This window comes from Panthera tigris, chromosome B1, assembly GCF_018350195.1.
Source record: "Panthera tigris isolate Pti1 chromosome B1, P.tigris_Pti1_mat1.1, whole genome shotgun sequence".
NCBI classification, from domain to species: Eukaryota; Metazoa; Chordata; class Mammalia; order Carnivora; family Felidae; genus Panthera; species Panthera tigris.
This window is the reverse complement of record NC_056663.1, coordinates 198,818,037-198,833,762: the sequence shown is the minus strand read 5'-3', so window position 1 is coordinate 198,833,762 and position 15,726 is coordinate 198,818,037. Positions and strand designations below refer to the sequence as shown.

The following is a 15,726-nucleotide window of genomic DNA, read 5'->3' as shown; positions in this document are numbered from 1 at the left end:
TCTCCTGGCACCAGTGAGCTATGCGTATGGATGACCCAGCCAAGGCTCTTGCCGGCTACAGAATGTGTCCTAGCACGGCTGACGGGGGCACCTGTGAGGTGACGTCATTACATCAGGAAAGTGTGAGAGTGAACGGGAGGAGCAGGGCAGTGAGGATGGAGGCTCCCTGCCATCATACAACTAAACAGAGTAAAGGCATGAAGTCTGCGCTTTGTAGGCTGGGATTCTTCAACCCCTGGAAGAGACCCCATCATCTCCTTTGTTTTTCTCTTACCTTCCTGAGGGTGAAATCGGCAGGTGTCAGCCAAGGACAGCAAGGTCCCCATTTCCTATCTCAAGCCCTCTTGCCCTTTCTGTCTGTTGCATGAGAGGCTCCGGGAGGAAATAATCACGCTGTATGTGCTGGACACGGGTGTTCAGATTGCGCCAGACCTCCCCACAGCTTCTTATGTTGGTGCCGTGCGCTCACGAAAGGGCTGGGCGCCGGGGCAGAGATCGGGAGAAGGGGGATCTCAGATCCAATCAAGAGAGAGATGTTTAAACCACCTGTTACGTCCCCCAAATTCATGCAGAAGGCAGTTCCAATAATCATTTTAGTCGGATTTGGGGGGAGAAATGCGATCAAGTTAATCCGTTTCACCTGCAGATACAAATTTATGAAACTAGGTGAGAACATTGTGACAATTAGAGAGTAATATAGGAGGATTTCCCCTAGCACATATTAAAAAATTCTAAAGCTACGTTAATGCCGTATGCAGCTCTGCAGGAAAAGCCAGACCAAGGGCGTAAAATAGATTGTCTACACAGATGTACGTATAAAAAAAGGTATTTCAAATCAATGGGGAAAGAGTGTATCATTCATACCATTTGTGGGCAACTGGCTGGATCTCTTAGAAGAAAATAAAGCGAATTCCCTCATCAGATTAAAATCTAGATAAAGCGATTTGTAAAAAATAAATATAGGTTAGCATTATATGACAGGAAGAAAACCATGAGGGAGAACCATGGATTTGAGTACACAAATAGTTGAAAATTTTACATTTAAAAACAGCATTACGAAAGTGACAAACCTGGGAAAATACTTGTAACATACATAAAAGGGGTTTAGTGTCTTCGACATGCGAAGAATTTCTATTAATGAGAAAGAGAATGCGTCTGTAGACAGCTATATGCTATATGAGAATTTCTCAAACACGGGGATTTGCAGCGTGTACCTTTGTGCCTTTGTGGAGGGAGCAGGTAACTGTTGGCAGGATCACATGGCTTTTAGATGCTCTCAGGATGCGAGGTGTGCACTCACACATCATGTCCACCTTCTCTGTGTCACCTCATGTTTGGATTACTGCACCAGCCTCCTAACTGTCCAGTCCTACTCCCCTCCAGCCCATCGTCCTCACTGTAGTGTTCTTTCTATAAAACCCAAAACCTGCTTGCTTTTCTGTTTCTGGAGGGACTCCCTGTTGCCTGCTGGATTAATCCCAGTTATCTCAGGGTAATATTCAGGATCCATCAGAAAATTTGGTCTTCTACTGTCCCCAGGTGCTGCTGGGTCCTTGTGTTTTCCACATTGCTCTGGTCTTGTATATGCTGTTCTTTTCTTACCTGTGCTTTGGACAATTCATAAACGTCCTGAAAGACCCTGTCCAACTTCTGCACATCTGTGATTCCTGAACCTCCCCCAGGCATGCTGGTAGGCCCCTTGGCTGGGAATCCCACAACGCTGAGACACCTGATAAACCTTGTCATTCTGTGACATTGGCCTAGTTCCCTTGGTTGGCATTTAATACATTTTTGTGACATCAGAACAGAATTTTTGCCCTGGAAGAGACTTTAAATATTATCTGGTTTCACTTTCTCATTTGAGAGTTAAAAAAACAAAAACCTGTGTCTGGAGAAGCTCTGGGAACTGGCCAGGGTCCTGAAGCTTGACAGGGTTAAAAGTCCTGTTGGGCAATTTGTTCCCAAATCTGCTTATTCACCAGACTGGTACCTCAGCAAAGCTCTGTTGGTAAGTGTGATTGCCTCTACCTGTGACTGCCTCTAAGCTCTCACTCCTGTCAGCATTGTCAGCTGGGAAGCCCAGAGACTGTCTGCTCTCAGAGCTGCCCCTCAAGGGTTGTGGGAGACACATCCGCAAGTAAGTAACTCCCGCTGCTTCTTGGATCTTTAGCTCGAAGTGAAGGATTTCAGCAAATTACTCTTAAAGTCAATTTCAGAGAAATCATTCTGTATGTTTTTCTCTTCAAACTTTTTTCTGTCTTTTGAGGCATAGGTGGGTGGGATTTAATATACGTCCATTGTGGACAAAGAAAACACCCTCCCGGTATCACACAGACACACACACAGACACGTACACACACATACGCAAAGAATTGGAAAAGTAAAGTAACATTAGCACATAATCTCACCAGCAGAGGACCGCTGCTAACACGTTGGCTTCTTGCCTCTGCGGGTCTTTGAACTTATTTATTACGTAATTGAAGTCAACGTGTACATAATTCCTCCTCATGCTTTTGTAACTTGCTGTTAGATTAGAAGCACTGAAAGCATTCTTTTTGAAAGGACTTTTTTCCCCATCATTGCCCCTCTTGAATGCACTGACAGAGCTCATCAAAGGAGTCTGCTCTCAGCTAATACGTGCTTAAAAGGATGGCAATAGCACGTGATTCTTTGTCAGAGACGAGAGGGAAAGTCAGAGCCCGGGGACAAGGAGGCTGGGACCACTCAACTGCTTTTCTTTCTTTATTCGTTAATGAAGTTTATGGTAAATAAACTCTTTGAAATCTGTCCTTATACTGATTATCAGTGGAATTTGGCTGCGAGGTTTTTAGAGGAAGTCTTAAAAGAGTGATTACCTTGGGGCTGATTTCTGGCGCTCTAAGTGCATACATTTCTGTACCCGTCCCTGTGGTGGCTGGTCCCACCAGCCCCCAGCCTACCAAGCCAGACATCCAAGGACGCTTTTGGCCCCCATCTCTAGCATCCCACACATCCGTTCCAGCACTCAAGTCACCATAACCAGTGGACTCTGTCTCCTAAATGTTTTCCCAATTCCTGCCCTTCCCTCCAGCCTTCCAGTCGTCACAGTAATAGCAGCTCAGATTTGCTGACTGATGTCTCTGTACTACATCCTTAGCCAGTAGGTCCTATTTTCTGTGTGTGTGTAAAGTACACATACACAAAACTTACCATTATGGACATTCAGTACGTTCACAGTGTTGGGCAACCATCACTGCTGCTTAGGTTTGGAGCCTTTTCATCTCCCCAAAGGGAAACTCTGTTCCCATTGAACAGTTGCTCTCCAATATCCCCTCCTCCCGCTCAGCCCCTGGCAACCACTGATCTGCCTTCTGTTTCTACAGGTGTGCCTGTCGTGGCCATTTCATCTCATTGAATGTGGCCTTTTGCTCCAGCTTCTTTCCCTTAGCGTAACATTTTCAAGGTCTATCCGTGTTGTAGCATATGTCAGGACTTCATTCCTTTTTATGGCTGATTCCTATTCCATTGTATGGGGGGGGGCGTGGACCACATTTGTTTATCTCTTCATCAGCTGATGGGCATCTGGGCTTCCCCCATCTTCTGGCTATTATGAAGAGTGCTACTGTGAATATTCAGGTACAGATTTTTGTTTGAGCACCTGTTTTCAATTCGTTGGGGTACACACTCAGGAGTGGAATTGCTTGGTTGTATGGTAATTCTGTGTTTCACCTGTCTAAGAACCGTAAGGAGTACTTATTTTTATTTCATTTTAGAGAACGTGCAAGCGGGGAAGAGAGGCAGAGGGAGAGAGAGAGAGAGAGAGAGAGAGAGAGAGAGAGAATCCTAAGTAGGCTCCATGCTGAGCATGATGCGGGGCTCCATCCCATGACTGTGGGATCATGACCTGAGCCCAAATCAAGAGTTGGACGCTCAACCGACTGAGCCACGCAGGTGCCCCATGCCTGCCGTAGGCACTATTTTAATCCTCATTTTACAGATGGGGGAGATTTCAGCTTGCAGAGAGGGAGGCCCGGGGTCCCACAGTGTGGTAGGGGGCAGAGCTGAGAGCTGAGCCCTCAACTAGGGCCAGAGTCCATGGTCTTTATCAGCAGATTCTACTGCCTCCTGCAGCCTTGTCATCATTTCTCCGTTGGCTGTGACATCTCGTTTATCCTCCTCCAGGCTGATGCCACGCAATGGCCAGCTCTACCTTTCTAAAATACTGATCTGACCGTGTTACTTCCTGGCTTAAAACCCTGCAGTCACCCCCCCCCCAAACCATTCGGACGCTGCTGCAAATCACTAACCTGCTCTTGAAGACCCTTTGGGACCCGGGGTGCATTTCCTCCACATAGCAGGTCCGGCTCATGCTGTTCTTTCTGCCTGGCTTGCCCTCCTCCCGGCCCATTCTCCTCTGTCCATGGGTCACCTCGTGTAAAGCCTCTGTCCTTTGAGCTAGGCTAGGAGCTGCACCCCTCCCCACCCTACTTCTCCAGGCTTCTCCAGCCTCACCCAGCCACACTGTGTCACCCCAGCTCGCTTGCTTGTCTGTTTTTTTCTGCAAGATTGTGAGCTCCTTAGAGCAGGGCCTGGATCTTTTGTTCCCCACTTGTCCTTTGAGGACCCATCACTGGGCTCACTGAATGAACTTGATGTCAGGAAAGTTGACCACCACATCCAAACACCGAGCCAACCTTGGTAGCCCACTGTGATGTATTCACTTAAATAGAGAGTTTCAGGCAAAAAAAAAAAAAAATTATAGCAAAGCTTGGTTTCTGCACATGTGAGATGGACATAAGAATTCTGAGTTTAAAGTATTGTTTCAAAGACTATAAAGGGAGTAAGGCCTCGCCTCTGGCAAAAGTTCAGTAAAGACCCTGATGGTTAAGAATAGTTTTGAAGAATGGTTTGCAAAGGCTTTTGTCCAGACACTGAGAGATTTTTAAAATCCTGCCCTGCCACTCGGTCCAGAAGGGTGAGCTGTATACTCAGAGTGGGAATCACAATGTTCAGGATGACGCAAGACCTTGATGACCTAATGCAAGGCTCCTGGTAAAAGGCCAGGCTGGAGCCTGAGCCCCAGAGAGGCAGCTGTGGTGTGAAAGCTTCTAGGCCAGACTGTTGGCTGTGAAACCTGGATTCACTACTGACTCATTCTGTGATCTTGGGCCATTTATTTAACTGATTAGCACTATTGAACTCTAATTTGTAGAATATAGACTGAAACAGTACCCACTTTCTGGTATTATTATGAGATGTTAATGGATTCATGCATGTAAAGCACTTGGGGCCATCTCTGGTGTTTACTGTCTGCTGAATCAGGTTAACTATGATGATGGTGATGGTGATGATGGTGACATTATGGTGATGCTGATGGTGATGATGACAGTGATGGTGATTATGGTAACGATTATATTGGGCCTCCGTCTTCCCATAAAGCTAATCTTGAGATCTTACTCTTCTTTAGCCATTTACATGGAGAAGGAAAGTTGAAGAGCAGAAACATTTTGGGCAGGAGCAGGACCTAGCTTAAAGTAGCAACATGGATGAGTGAAGGTTGAAAGAAGAAAGTGAGAGTTGTGAGTGGGCCTGCCCCAAGCAGGCAGTCTCTACCTGGATGTGCTTACCACTTGGCATCAGATTCCCAAGAGAGAAGGGAGAAAGATGGCGGGATCTGTAGAGCTGCCCTGCCTTTGCCCTCTTCCTAGTTACAGGCATTCATTCCTGCATTGCATCGGTGTCGCTGAGTTAAGCTAGATCCTGCGCCACCGTCTGCCACACTGCTTCTACTCTTCAAATTCTCTTGGCCATGTGATTGGCCAAAGGAAGGTAAGACCTCAGGTGGAGATTCAGAGATGGTGAAGGTGGGAAGGGGAGACAAGTTTGGTGGTTTGACCCCGTTGGCCCGTTCTACTTCATGAAGTAGGAAAGGAAGAGAGAGACAGAGGGGGACAGAGAGATCTCTTCCTGCCTTTTACAGTACAGTGACCCTGCCGGCATGTAATTCTGTGCTAGTCTTTGTTTCTGGTTCTCATCAATCAGGCAGGGAACTTCTACCTTGGTGTGGGAGGTTGGGACTCCAGATGTGTTTAGAAAACCCCACAGCCCCCTGGACAAAAGCAGTGTGATCTAATGCAGGGAGAACACAGACTTTGGAGTCAGGCAGGGCTGGCTTTGGTTTTTTGGCTACTATGCACTTTGATTACCTACTTAATCTCTTTCCATCTCCGTTTACCTGTCAATGGAATGGGGACAATACATCCACTACAAGATTGCTGAAGATTGTATGATGTAAAGCTGACACCTTATTAGTTTCCTGGGGCTGCTGTAACAAGTTATCGCAAACTGGGGAGCCTGGGACAATAGAATCTTACTCTGTCACAGTTCTGGAAGCTAGAAGTCTGGAGTTAAGGTGTCGGCCGAGCCGTGCTCTCTTTGATGGCTGTGGAGAAGAATGCTTGCGTCTTCCTAGCTTCTGGTGGCTCCTGGAAATCCTTCCTTGGTTGTAGCTACCTCACTCCAGTCTCTGCCTCCGTGGTCACATGACCCTCTCTGTGCGAGTCTGTCTTTATAAGGACACATTCATTAGATTTAAGACCCACCCTAATCCAATATGAACTCATCTTAACTTGATTATTGTTTCCAAAGATCTTCTTTCCCAATACAGTCACGTTTATAGCTACTGGGGGTTAAGACTTAAGCATATCCTTTTGGAAGACACAGTTAAACCCATTCCAGGCACCTAACCTAGGGACTGGCATGCTGTTGGTGATCAGATATCAGCAATTCCCTGTATCTCTCCATTCTTCTTCCTAAAGCTGAAAAAAATAAATAAATACAATATAAGCATTTGCCTTCTGACACTAATCATTAGAGAAATGCAAATCAAAACCATGATGATTCCATCTCATATCAGGCTGGTTACTATCAAAAAAGAAGGAGGAGGAGAAGGAGGAGAAACAGTTTGGCTGTTCCCCCAGAAATTGAAGATAGAACTATTATATAATCCTATTATTCCACTTCTAGGTATATTCCCCAAAGAATTAGAAGTAGGGTCTCAGAGAGATATACATATACCCATGTTTGTAGCGGCATATTCACAAAAGCCAAAAGATGGGAGCCACCCAAGTGTCCAATGATGAATGAATGGATAAACACAGTATGATGTATACATAACAATGGAATTTTATTCAGCCTTAAGAAGGAAGGAAATCTGTTTCTTAAATCCCACATATGAGTGAAATCATGTATTTGTCTTTCTCTGATTTATTTCACTCAGCATAACACCCTCCAGTTCCATCCACGTTGTTGCAAATGGCAAGATTTCATTCTTTTTGATCGCCGAGGAATATTCCATTATGTATATGTGTGTGTGTATACACGTATATACATATATAATGTATAATGTATATACATATATGTACAGACACACACACACACATACACACACACCACACCTTCTTAATCCATTCATCAGTCAATGAATATTTGGGCTCTCTGCATAGGTTGGCTGCTGTCGATAGCACTGCTGAGGAGGTAGATACTGAGGTGCACGTGCCCCTTTGAATCAGCATTTTTGCACCCTTTGGATAAATTCCTAACAGTAGTGCAATTGCTGGGTCATAAGGAAGTTCTTTTTTTTTTTTTTTTTTTTTTTTTAATTTTTGAGGAACCTCCAGACTGTTTTCCAGAGTGGCTGCACCAGTTTGCATTCCCACCAGCAGGGCAAGAGGGTTCCCTTTTTCTGCATCCTTGCCAACACCTGTTATTCCCTGAGTTGTTAATTTTAGCCATTCTGACAGGTGTGAAGTGGAGAATGGAAGGAAAAATAAAATAAGACACAAACAGAGAGGGAGACAAACCATAAGAGACTCTTAAATGCAGAGAACAAACTGAGGGCTGCTGGAGGGGAGGTGGGTAGGGGAATAGGCTAGATGGGTGATGGGCATTAAGGAAGGCACTTTTGGAGGTGAGCACTGGGTGTTATATGGAAGTGATGAATCTCTAAATTCTGCTCCTGAAACCAATACTATTCTATATGTTAACTAACTTGAATTTAAATTAAAAGAAAAGAAAAGAAAATTCTGAGACACACTGCAACGACATGGATGAACCATAAAGATCTAATGCTAAGTGAAGTACTCAGATTCACAGAGACAAGAGAGTAGGACGGTGGGTGCCAGAGGCTGGAGGATGCAATGAGGGTGGTTTAATGGGGACAGAGTTTCAGTTCTGTAAGAGGAAAAAGTGCTGGGGACAGGTAGAGGTAATGATTTCAGACCAACGTGATTGTACACACTGTGATGTACGACTGGACTGGACTTAAAATTGGTTAAGATGGTAATTTTTAAAAAATGTTTATTCGTTTTTTGAGCAAGAGAGAGAGAGAGAAACAGAGCATGAGTGGGGGAGGGGCAGAGGGACAGGGAGACACAGAATCGGAAGCTGGCTCCGGGCTCCGAGCCATCAGCACAGAGCCCAACGCGGGGCTCCAGCTCACAAACGGCGAGATAGTGACCTGAACCAAAGTCAGAGGCTTTATCGACTGAGCCACCCAGACACCCCAAGATGATAAGTTTTATGTTATGTGTATTTTACTACAATTAAAAATATTATTAAAGGGGCGCCTGGGTGGCGCAGTCGGTTAAGCGTCCGACTTCAGCCAGGTCACAATCTCGCGGTCTGTGAGTTCGAGCCCCGCGTCAGGCTCTGGGCTGATGGCTCGGAGCCTGGAGCCTATTTCCGATTCTGTGTCTCCCTCTCTCTCTGCCCCTCCCCCGTTCATGCTCTGTCTCTCTCTGTCCCAAAAATAAATAAAAAACGTTGGAAAAAAAAATTAAAAAAAAAATATTATTAAAAAAAACCTTAATGGTTAAGCATTCAGAATTCCAAGGGAAAAGGGAAAACTTTAAAATTCCTAGAAAGCCAGAAACAGATCCCTCTAAGAAGTCATCAGACACAGTTATGTCAGAAGACAGTGGGGCAGTACCGTCAGTATTCTGAAGAGAAATGATTTTGGACCTTGAATGATAGATTCAGCCAAATTATAAATCAAATGAGGGCAAAGTAACAACATTTTAAGACATATGAAATAAAAAATGTTTTCTAAACAAATTTACTTGCAAACAAATAAAATACTGAGAATACTCCCATCACACTGAAAAAAAAAAAGCATCCAAGAAAAAGGAAGAAATGGGATCCAAGAAGCATAGTTTTGCTTTAATCAATCATGTGTGACAACACAGAAAGCTGTAAATAGAGGACTCCAAATGACAGCAGCAACCCTGGAAAGTAACCAGTTCTGATCAGATCAGAATGCCAAAGCATTCAGGGAATGATGACTTTAAGAAAAAAAAAAAAAATCCACTACTTGCAACAGATAATGTCATTAAGGAAATGGTATATAATAGGAAGAAAAAAGAAAGACAGTGAGAAACTCCAGGGAAAACAAAAAGCTACAGAGAAAGGACTGTTAGTCCAAAGTTAGTTAACAAACTAAAAATATGGCATGATTTTGAATAATCGGTAAAATGTAAGAAAAGGGATTGAATTAGAAATATATTGCTTTGAGGGGCAGATATTTAATAACATAGGATTTTTTTTTTACTTATTTCTTCAGTGAATAACATTTGTATAATCATAATAATAGTGTCTTAAAATTTTTTTTAGTTTTAGCTTTTATAATTAATCTATAAATGACAAAGAATTGTGATTGCAGAACAAAATATATATGTTTTAAACCTAATAAACTGTGAAAGAAAGAAGTGGGAAAGGCAAGGGGGGAGAGGCAAGTGTGAGACATTAACTTCATTATCTTTTTTTAGTAAGACAACAAGAAATCGTCTCTAAATGTTGTAAAAACTGAGGTTTAATTTTTTAATTTAAATTTACAAAGATAGCTAATTGAAAAACTAAACATAATCATTACAATTAGAAGGAAGGGCAGAGATATTTATAGGTCACAAACCCTACAAATTTGTAAGGTAAAAATTCATGAGCTAAATTCACATCTGTCAAAGAGGGAATAATGTGTTAATAATTATATAATATGGCATATATGTGTATATGTATGGTATATATACGTATTACACATAATATGTTACATACGTACCTATAATATGTTCATAATAATTCAGTTAATAGTATGTAATGCTGATGAGTCAAGAAATAGAGATATATGTATAAATTTTAGACTTCAATTTTAAGTAACCATCTGGTTTACTAAGCCATAAAAACTAAAAACAGTATCTATTTAAGATATTTGCCTCTGGGGCCCCCTCAGTCGGTTAAGCGACCAACTTCGGCTCAGGTCATGATGTTGTGGTTCATGAGTTCGAACCCCACATTGGTCTACAAGCTTTTGGTACTGGAACCTGCTTGGGATTCTCTGTCTCTCCCTCTCTCTCTGCCCTTCCCTTGCTTGCATGCACTCACTCTCTCTGTCTCAAAATAAATAAACTAAAAAAAAAAAAAGATTTGTCTCTGGGAAGCTGGGTTAGAGTGGGTAGGGGAAGGCAGCAGGACATTTGCTTATCATTTTATACCCTTGACTTTTGTTAAGAACTCTTTTCTGTAGTAGATTTACATTACTGTGGTTTTTATTTTTTTATTTTACTTATTTGTTTTAAGTTTTTTAATGTTTATTTAATTTTGAGAGAGAGAGACAGAGCATGAGTGGGTGAGGGGCAGAGAGAGAGAGGGAAACAGAATTGGAAGCAGGATCCAGGCTCCGAGGTGTCAGCACAGAGCCAGACATGGGGCTCAAACTCACGAACTGCGGGATCATGACCAGAGCCAAAGTCAGAGGCTCAACTGACTGAGCCATCCAGGCACCCTACGTTACTGTGCTTTTTAGAAGTAGTAAAATGGCTACAAGATTGCTCATTATATGGATTGAATAATTTATAGAGACTTAAAATATTTAACTGCTCTTTGTATTTTGCAACATTTAGGATACATTAGAATACTTTATATGATGCTCTGCAAAACAGTCTTATATAATACAGAGCTAAATTTTTGTGCATATTTCTGGACCAAGCCAACCTTGTATATAAACTTTTATGCATAGTTTTGAATTCTTCCCTGAGGATAGAATCCTAGGTATTAAACTGCTGAGTTAAAGAACTGACTGTTTTAAAGCCTTCTTGTTATGGACACACACATTTTGTCCCTCTTATTTTTGAGTATAGACGTTTTGTTGAAAACACTCCAAGGGGTAAAAGTGTTATCAAAATGTGAGGCTCTTGGTCCAGGTCTGTTTTTGAGGTCACCTTCTTTTTTTTTTAATTTTGTGAATTTTATTTATTTTTTTATTTTGCGAGAGAGAGCGGGAAGGGACAGAGAGAGAGAGGGGGAAGGAGAGAATCTGAAGTAGGTTCCGTGCTGTCAGTGCAGAGCCCAACACGGGGTGGAACCAATGAACCGTGAGCTCATGACCTGAGCTGAAACCAAGAGCTGGACATTTAACTGACAGAGCCACCCAGGTGCCCCTTGAGGTCACCTTCTGATAAAACGACTGATTAATGGCCACCGTACAGCTTCTCCATTATGGTACCAAAAGGAGTTGCCTTTGTCTACACAGCCCACAAAGGAAGACACGGCAAGATTCACTCGGGTTTGGTGAGCAAGTGTTAAGGCCGGATACTCTTCTAACGACTTCTTCAACTTCGTTCATATTCCTGTGTACTCCTCAGTACGACCGTTGGACGGCCACTGTCTCCATTAGACAAGGGACGGAACAGAGGCAAAGAGAGATGAACTGATCTGACCAATTCTACACAGCCAATAAGGCAGAACTGATGTCACACAGCCTGGTGGTCTGAATCCGGAGGCCAGGCTTCACCCTCTCTGCTGTTTACGGGCCCCCCTTGCCTGTGAACAGGAGGTGGGAGGTGGACCTTGGTCAGACCCAGTCAGTGCCCACAGGGAGGGTACATCCCACAAACGGAGAAAGGACCCCCGCCAACAGCCTGGTACACGGTAAGCACCCGATAAGCAATCGGTGATCAAGTAGCACGATCAAGCCAAGCTTTGCACGAATCTCTACATTACTGTTGTCTTTGATCTCCCTGCGGTGATGTATTTTTATCCCCATTTCACAGACGAGAAAAGTGAGGCTGCCAGAGGTTAGGCCTAAGCCACTCATCCATGGCATCACGGCTCTTGTGACAGAGCTGGAATTTCAAGCCAGATCTGGAGGGCTAGAAATCCAGAGCTCTTCACTTTGTCCAGAGTGCCTTTGAGAGCATTCAAGGAGTTAATTCTTGTGAAACCCTGAACCTAGGGGTTCTCAACATGTGTTCCTCGGACAAACAGCACGGCAGCGGCCCCTGGGAGCTTGTTGGAAATGCGCCACTTGTGAGGCCCTGTCTCTGGGTCTAGGGGATCAGAAACTCAGGGTGGGATGCAGTTCTGATGCGTGCTTAAGTGTGAGTCAGCCCAGAGTTTGACCCCTTCGGAGTTCTTGTAAGATGCCAGCTGCTGCTGTTGTCTAGACCCTAAGGCAGAGGCGGAGGGAGGGGCTGATGGCGAGTGTCCGGAACTTACCAGCTCCTCTCAGTGGATAGATGCCAGCCGCCCCTGGCCCATCCCAGAGGCACGTTTGTCCCGGGCTCTCGCTGGCTGGAGCCCAGAGGACGCCACCGAGGAGAGAGGCGGCTGGGCGAGTTAAGCCCACGGGAGCTCTAAAGGCCACCTGTCAGGTTGTTGAATCGCCTGGCAGCTGGCTGCCCCTGCTGTGTCATGCTTCCCTGCCCTGTGTATCCTTCTGCTTGGCCCTGATGTCCAGAGTGGGCTGCGGGCTGCCCCTCTGATGGGACGTGTTCCCAGCGAAGGGAGCAGGCGGTGTCGAGGGGGAGGGAAGGGCGCTACACGTTCTCCTCTGGTGTCTGCAGAAATCTGCCCCTAACTCAAAACAGTTCATGGATCCCCAGTGCCCTCTTAGGGTTGTTACATAAGGATTCGGGAATTTAACACTCTTGAGGCCTGTGAGGTGCCAGGCTCGGGGCGGATGGCCCTACTGTGTGCAAGCCACCATGCTCGGCCCCTTGCAGTGTTTGTCCCTCTTGACGCTTAGAGATGCGCTAAGGAAACAGGCTCAGAGAGGTCCAGCGACGGGCTCAGGCAGCCCAGCCAGTGTGGACAGAGCTGGGTCCAAATCCAGGCTGGTCTCGCCGACTTCCTGCTTCTTCTGCTGTAACTCTTAGCTGTGACCCGACTGAAGGCTGTGAACTGTGACCACTGACAAGCCCCCCCCCCCCTCCTCGTCCCCTAGGTTGTCCCAAACCATGGCCTTCATGCAGCAGGATTCTTCATAGCCTCCATCGCCTCCTTCGTGCTGACCTGGGCCACACTTTTCTTCACGGCTCGCTATCAGTGTTTGAAGGGAAGCCTGATCACCAGACATCAGGTGAGTCTCCACATGCATCTTGTTGCCGGAGGGTAGTCGGGTCGGCGGTAGATGTGAGGTTGATTGAAGTGTTCCCTCCAGTTCGATGGGTTGATTGATCCTCAACCCTGGATTGATGTCCGAATCCCCAGGGAAACGACAAAATGCTCGTGTCCAGCCTTGCTTGCAGAGACTGTGACTGGACCGTCCCAGGATGCGCCCCCGTCCTTAGTGACTTTTTTATTTTTATTTTTTTTTAATGCTTACTTATTATTGAGAGACAGAGAGACACAGAGCGTGAGCAGGGGAGGGGTAGAGAGAGGGGGAGACACAGAATCGGAAGCAGGCTCCAGGCTCCAAGCTGTCAGCACAGAGCCCGTCGCGGGGCTCGAACCCACAAACCGCGAGATCATGACCTGAGCCGAAGTCGGTCACTTACCCAACTGGGCCACCCAGGCGCCCCCTTAGTGACTTCTAAAGCTCCCCAGATGATTCCAGCAAGTGGCCGGGGCTCAGAGCCACTGCGGCCTGACCGAATAAGCGAGCGCCTGCCTGTGCGGATAGCGCTGTGTTCCCGCCACACTAATTCGGGGCCTGGTCCACACTCCCTGCGGAAAAGTCTTTGGAGGCTCACTCCACCCTCAGGGGGAGGCCGGATCCTTCAGCCGTGGAGCTTCACCGTGCGTGGGCAGCTCTGGGGACAGTATGGAACTAGGCTCAGAGTCGTGCTGGCTGAGGAGGGACGGAGCTGGGGTATATATCACGCCCCGGTGGTCATCGGTCGAGGATATGGGGGCAAAGGCGCTGTTAGAAGGTGGGGGAGGAGGGACTGCCCTTCCCACTGAGAAGGTCCTTTGAGAGCAGAAAAATGAACTGCCTGCAAGTTACAGTCAGGCTGACTTACAGGGAACGGGGCGCTCTGCGATCCGGGCCCTGCACGGCTGTTCTCACTAAGTCTGGACCTCAGCCCGCGGGTGTTACAGAGCGAGGGGACGTGCCGAGGGCTTTGTAGTGAGACCAGAGGGTCCGTACGTACCTCCCAGGGTCGACGTGCGCCTGATCGACAGCTCTCCTGGAATTAGATCTCATGGGGCCATCTGTGCATCAGGAGGCCGAGAGACTGTGTTATCTTTAACCAATTTACGGACAGCCAAAACAAGCCGCCCCCTTCCAGCCTTCACGGGCATTTCTAAGGAATGTATATTAACCTCCAAGGGGCCCGGAACACGTAGCCCCAAGAGAGGAGGGCCACAGATGGAGTCAGTATTGTCCACAGTCCTACAGGGGCCAGGACAAAGGGTGACGTTATTTCCTGGCATGGGCTCTGAAGGCCCGCAGAAGCCTTTAGGGGAAGCAGTGTAGATACTGGCTGGTGGGTCTTGGGCCAGTGGGTCTGAAGCGGCGAGGGGGTGTGGGTAGGAAGCAGGCGATCTCTGCTACAATCTCCATTGCCTCCTGTGGAGCCTGGAGCTTCGGAGGCCCTGAATCCACGTGTGAGGATATGAAGGAGCCCTCGGCCCATCAGTGGATGGACAGACGGGAAGGAAATCAGGGCGGCAATTTTTAGAGTGAGAGGAGCTCCGTGGAGCCTCCCCCGGAAGGCGCTGCTGGGAGTAAGCATCCGTTGGCAGCTTCTTGGTCCCTCCAGGGCCGTGGAGGGCTGGAGCTGCTGTGACCCAGTGTCCCCCAGGGGCCCAGCAACTTGAAAGGAACACAGCCATCTGTTCCCCTCACTTTATTTTTTTTAATTAAAAAAATTTATTTATTTTTGACAGAGAGAGAGAGAGAGAGAGAGACAGAGCATGAGGGGGGAGGGGCAGAGAGAGAGGGAGACAGAATCCGAAGCAGGCTCCAGGCTCCGAGCCGTCAGCACAGAGCCGGACGTGGGGCTCGAACTCACAGACCGCAAGATCATGACCTGAGCTGAAGTTGGATGCTCAACGGACTGAGCCTCTCAGGCGCCCCTCCCCTCCCTGTATATTGAGGAAACTGAGGCCCATGAAGTTAAATACTTGCTTCAAGTGGCCCCGGGACCTGGCTCCTGGGGGCCGTGTCTGGAGGCTGGAGGTCGTGTCCCATTGTTCACTTTATGTCTGCTTCCTGGAGGAGAGGATGGCCATTTCAAAGTGAGATCGGCCCACAGTGTCCGTGGAGGCAAAAGTGAGGGGGAGAAAAAGCGTTCCTCTAATCAGACCTCCAGCTTCTCTCTCAAAGCCGTTATCAATCACAGAAGAACAAAACTTCCCAGCTGCTTTGATGAAGGAGCAGAAATCCTTTGCCGGAGATGAAAGGCTGATCATTACAACCGCAGAGAGGAAAGCAAAGTGTTGACTTAAGGTCTGAAGACCCTTGAAGTTCAC

At 46.4% G+C, this 15,726-nt stretch overlaps 1 protein-coding gene across 1 annotated transcript in view; it reads left to right on the top strand.

The window, feature by feature from the left end:
* Positions 1-15,726, top strand: part of EVC2 (EvC ciliary complex subunit 2) — a 135,828-nt gene that overhangs the window by 30,585 nt on the left and 89,517 nt on the right. Inside the window, exon 8 of the mRNA XM_042984798.1 lies at positions 13,253-13,387. Coding sequence (XP_042840732.1) covers positions 13,253-13,387 — 135 coding nt within the window. The remainder of the gene's footprint in view (positions 1-13,252; positions 13,388-15,726) is intronic.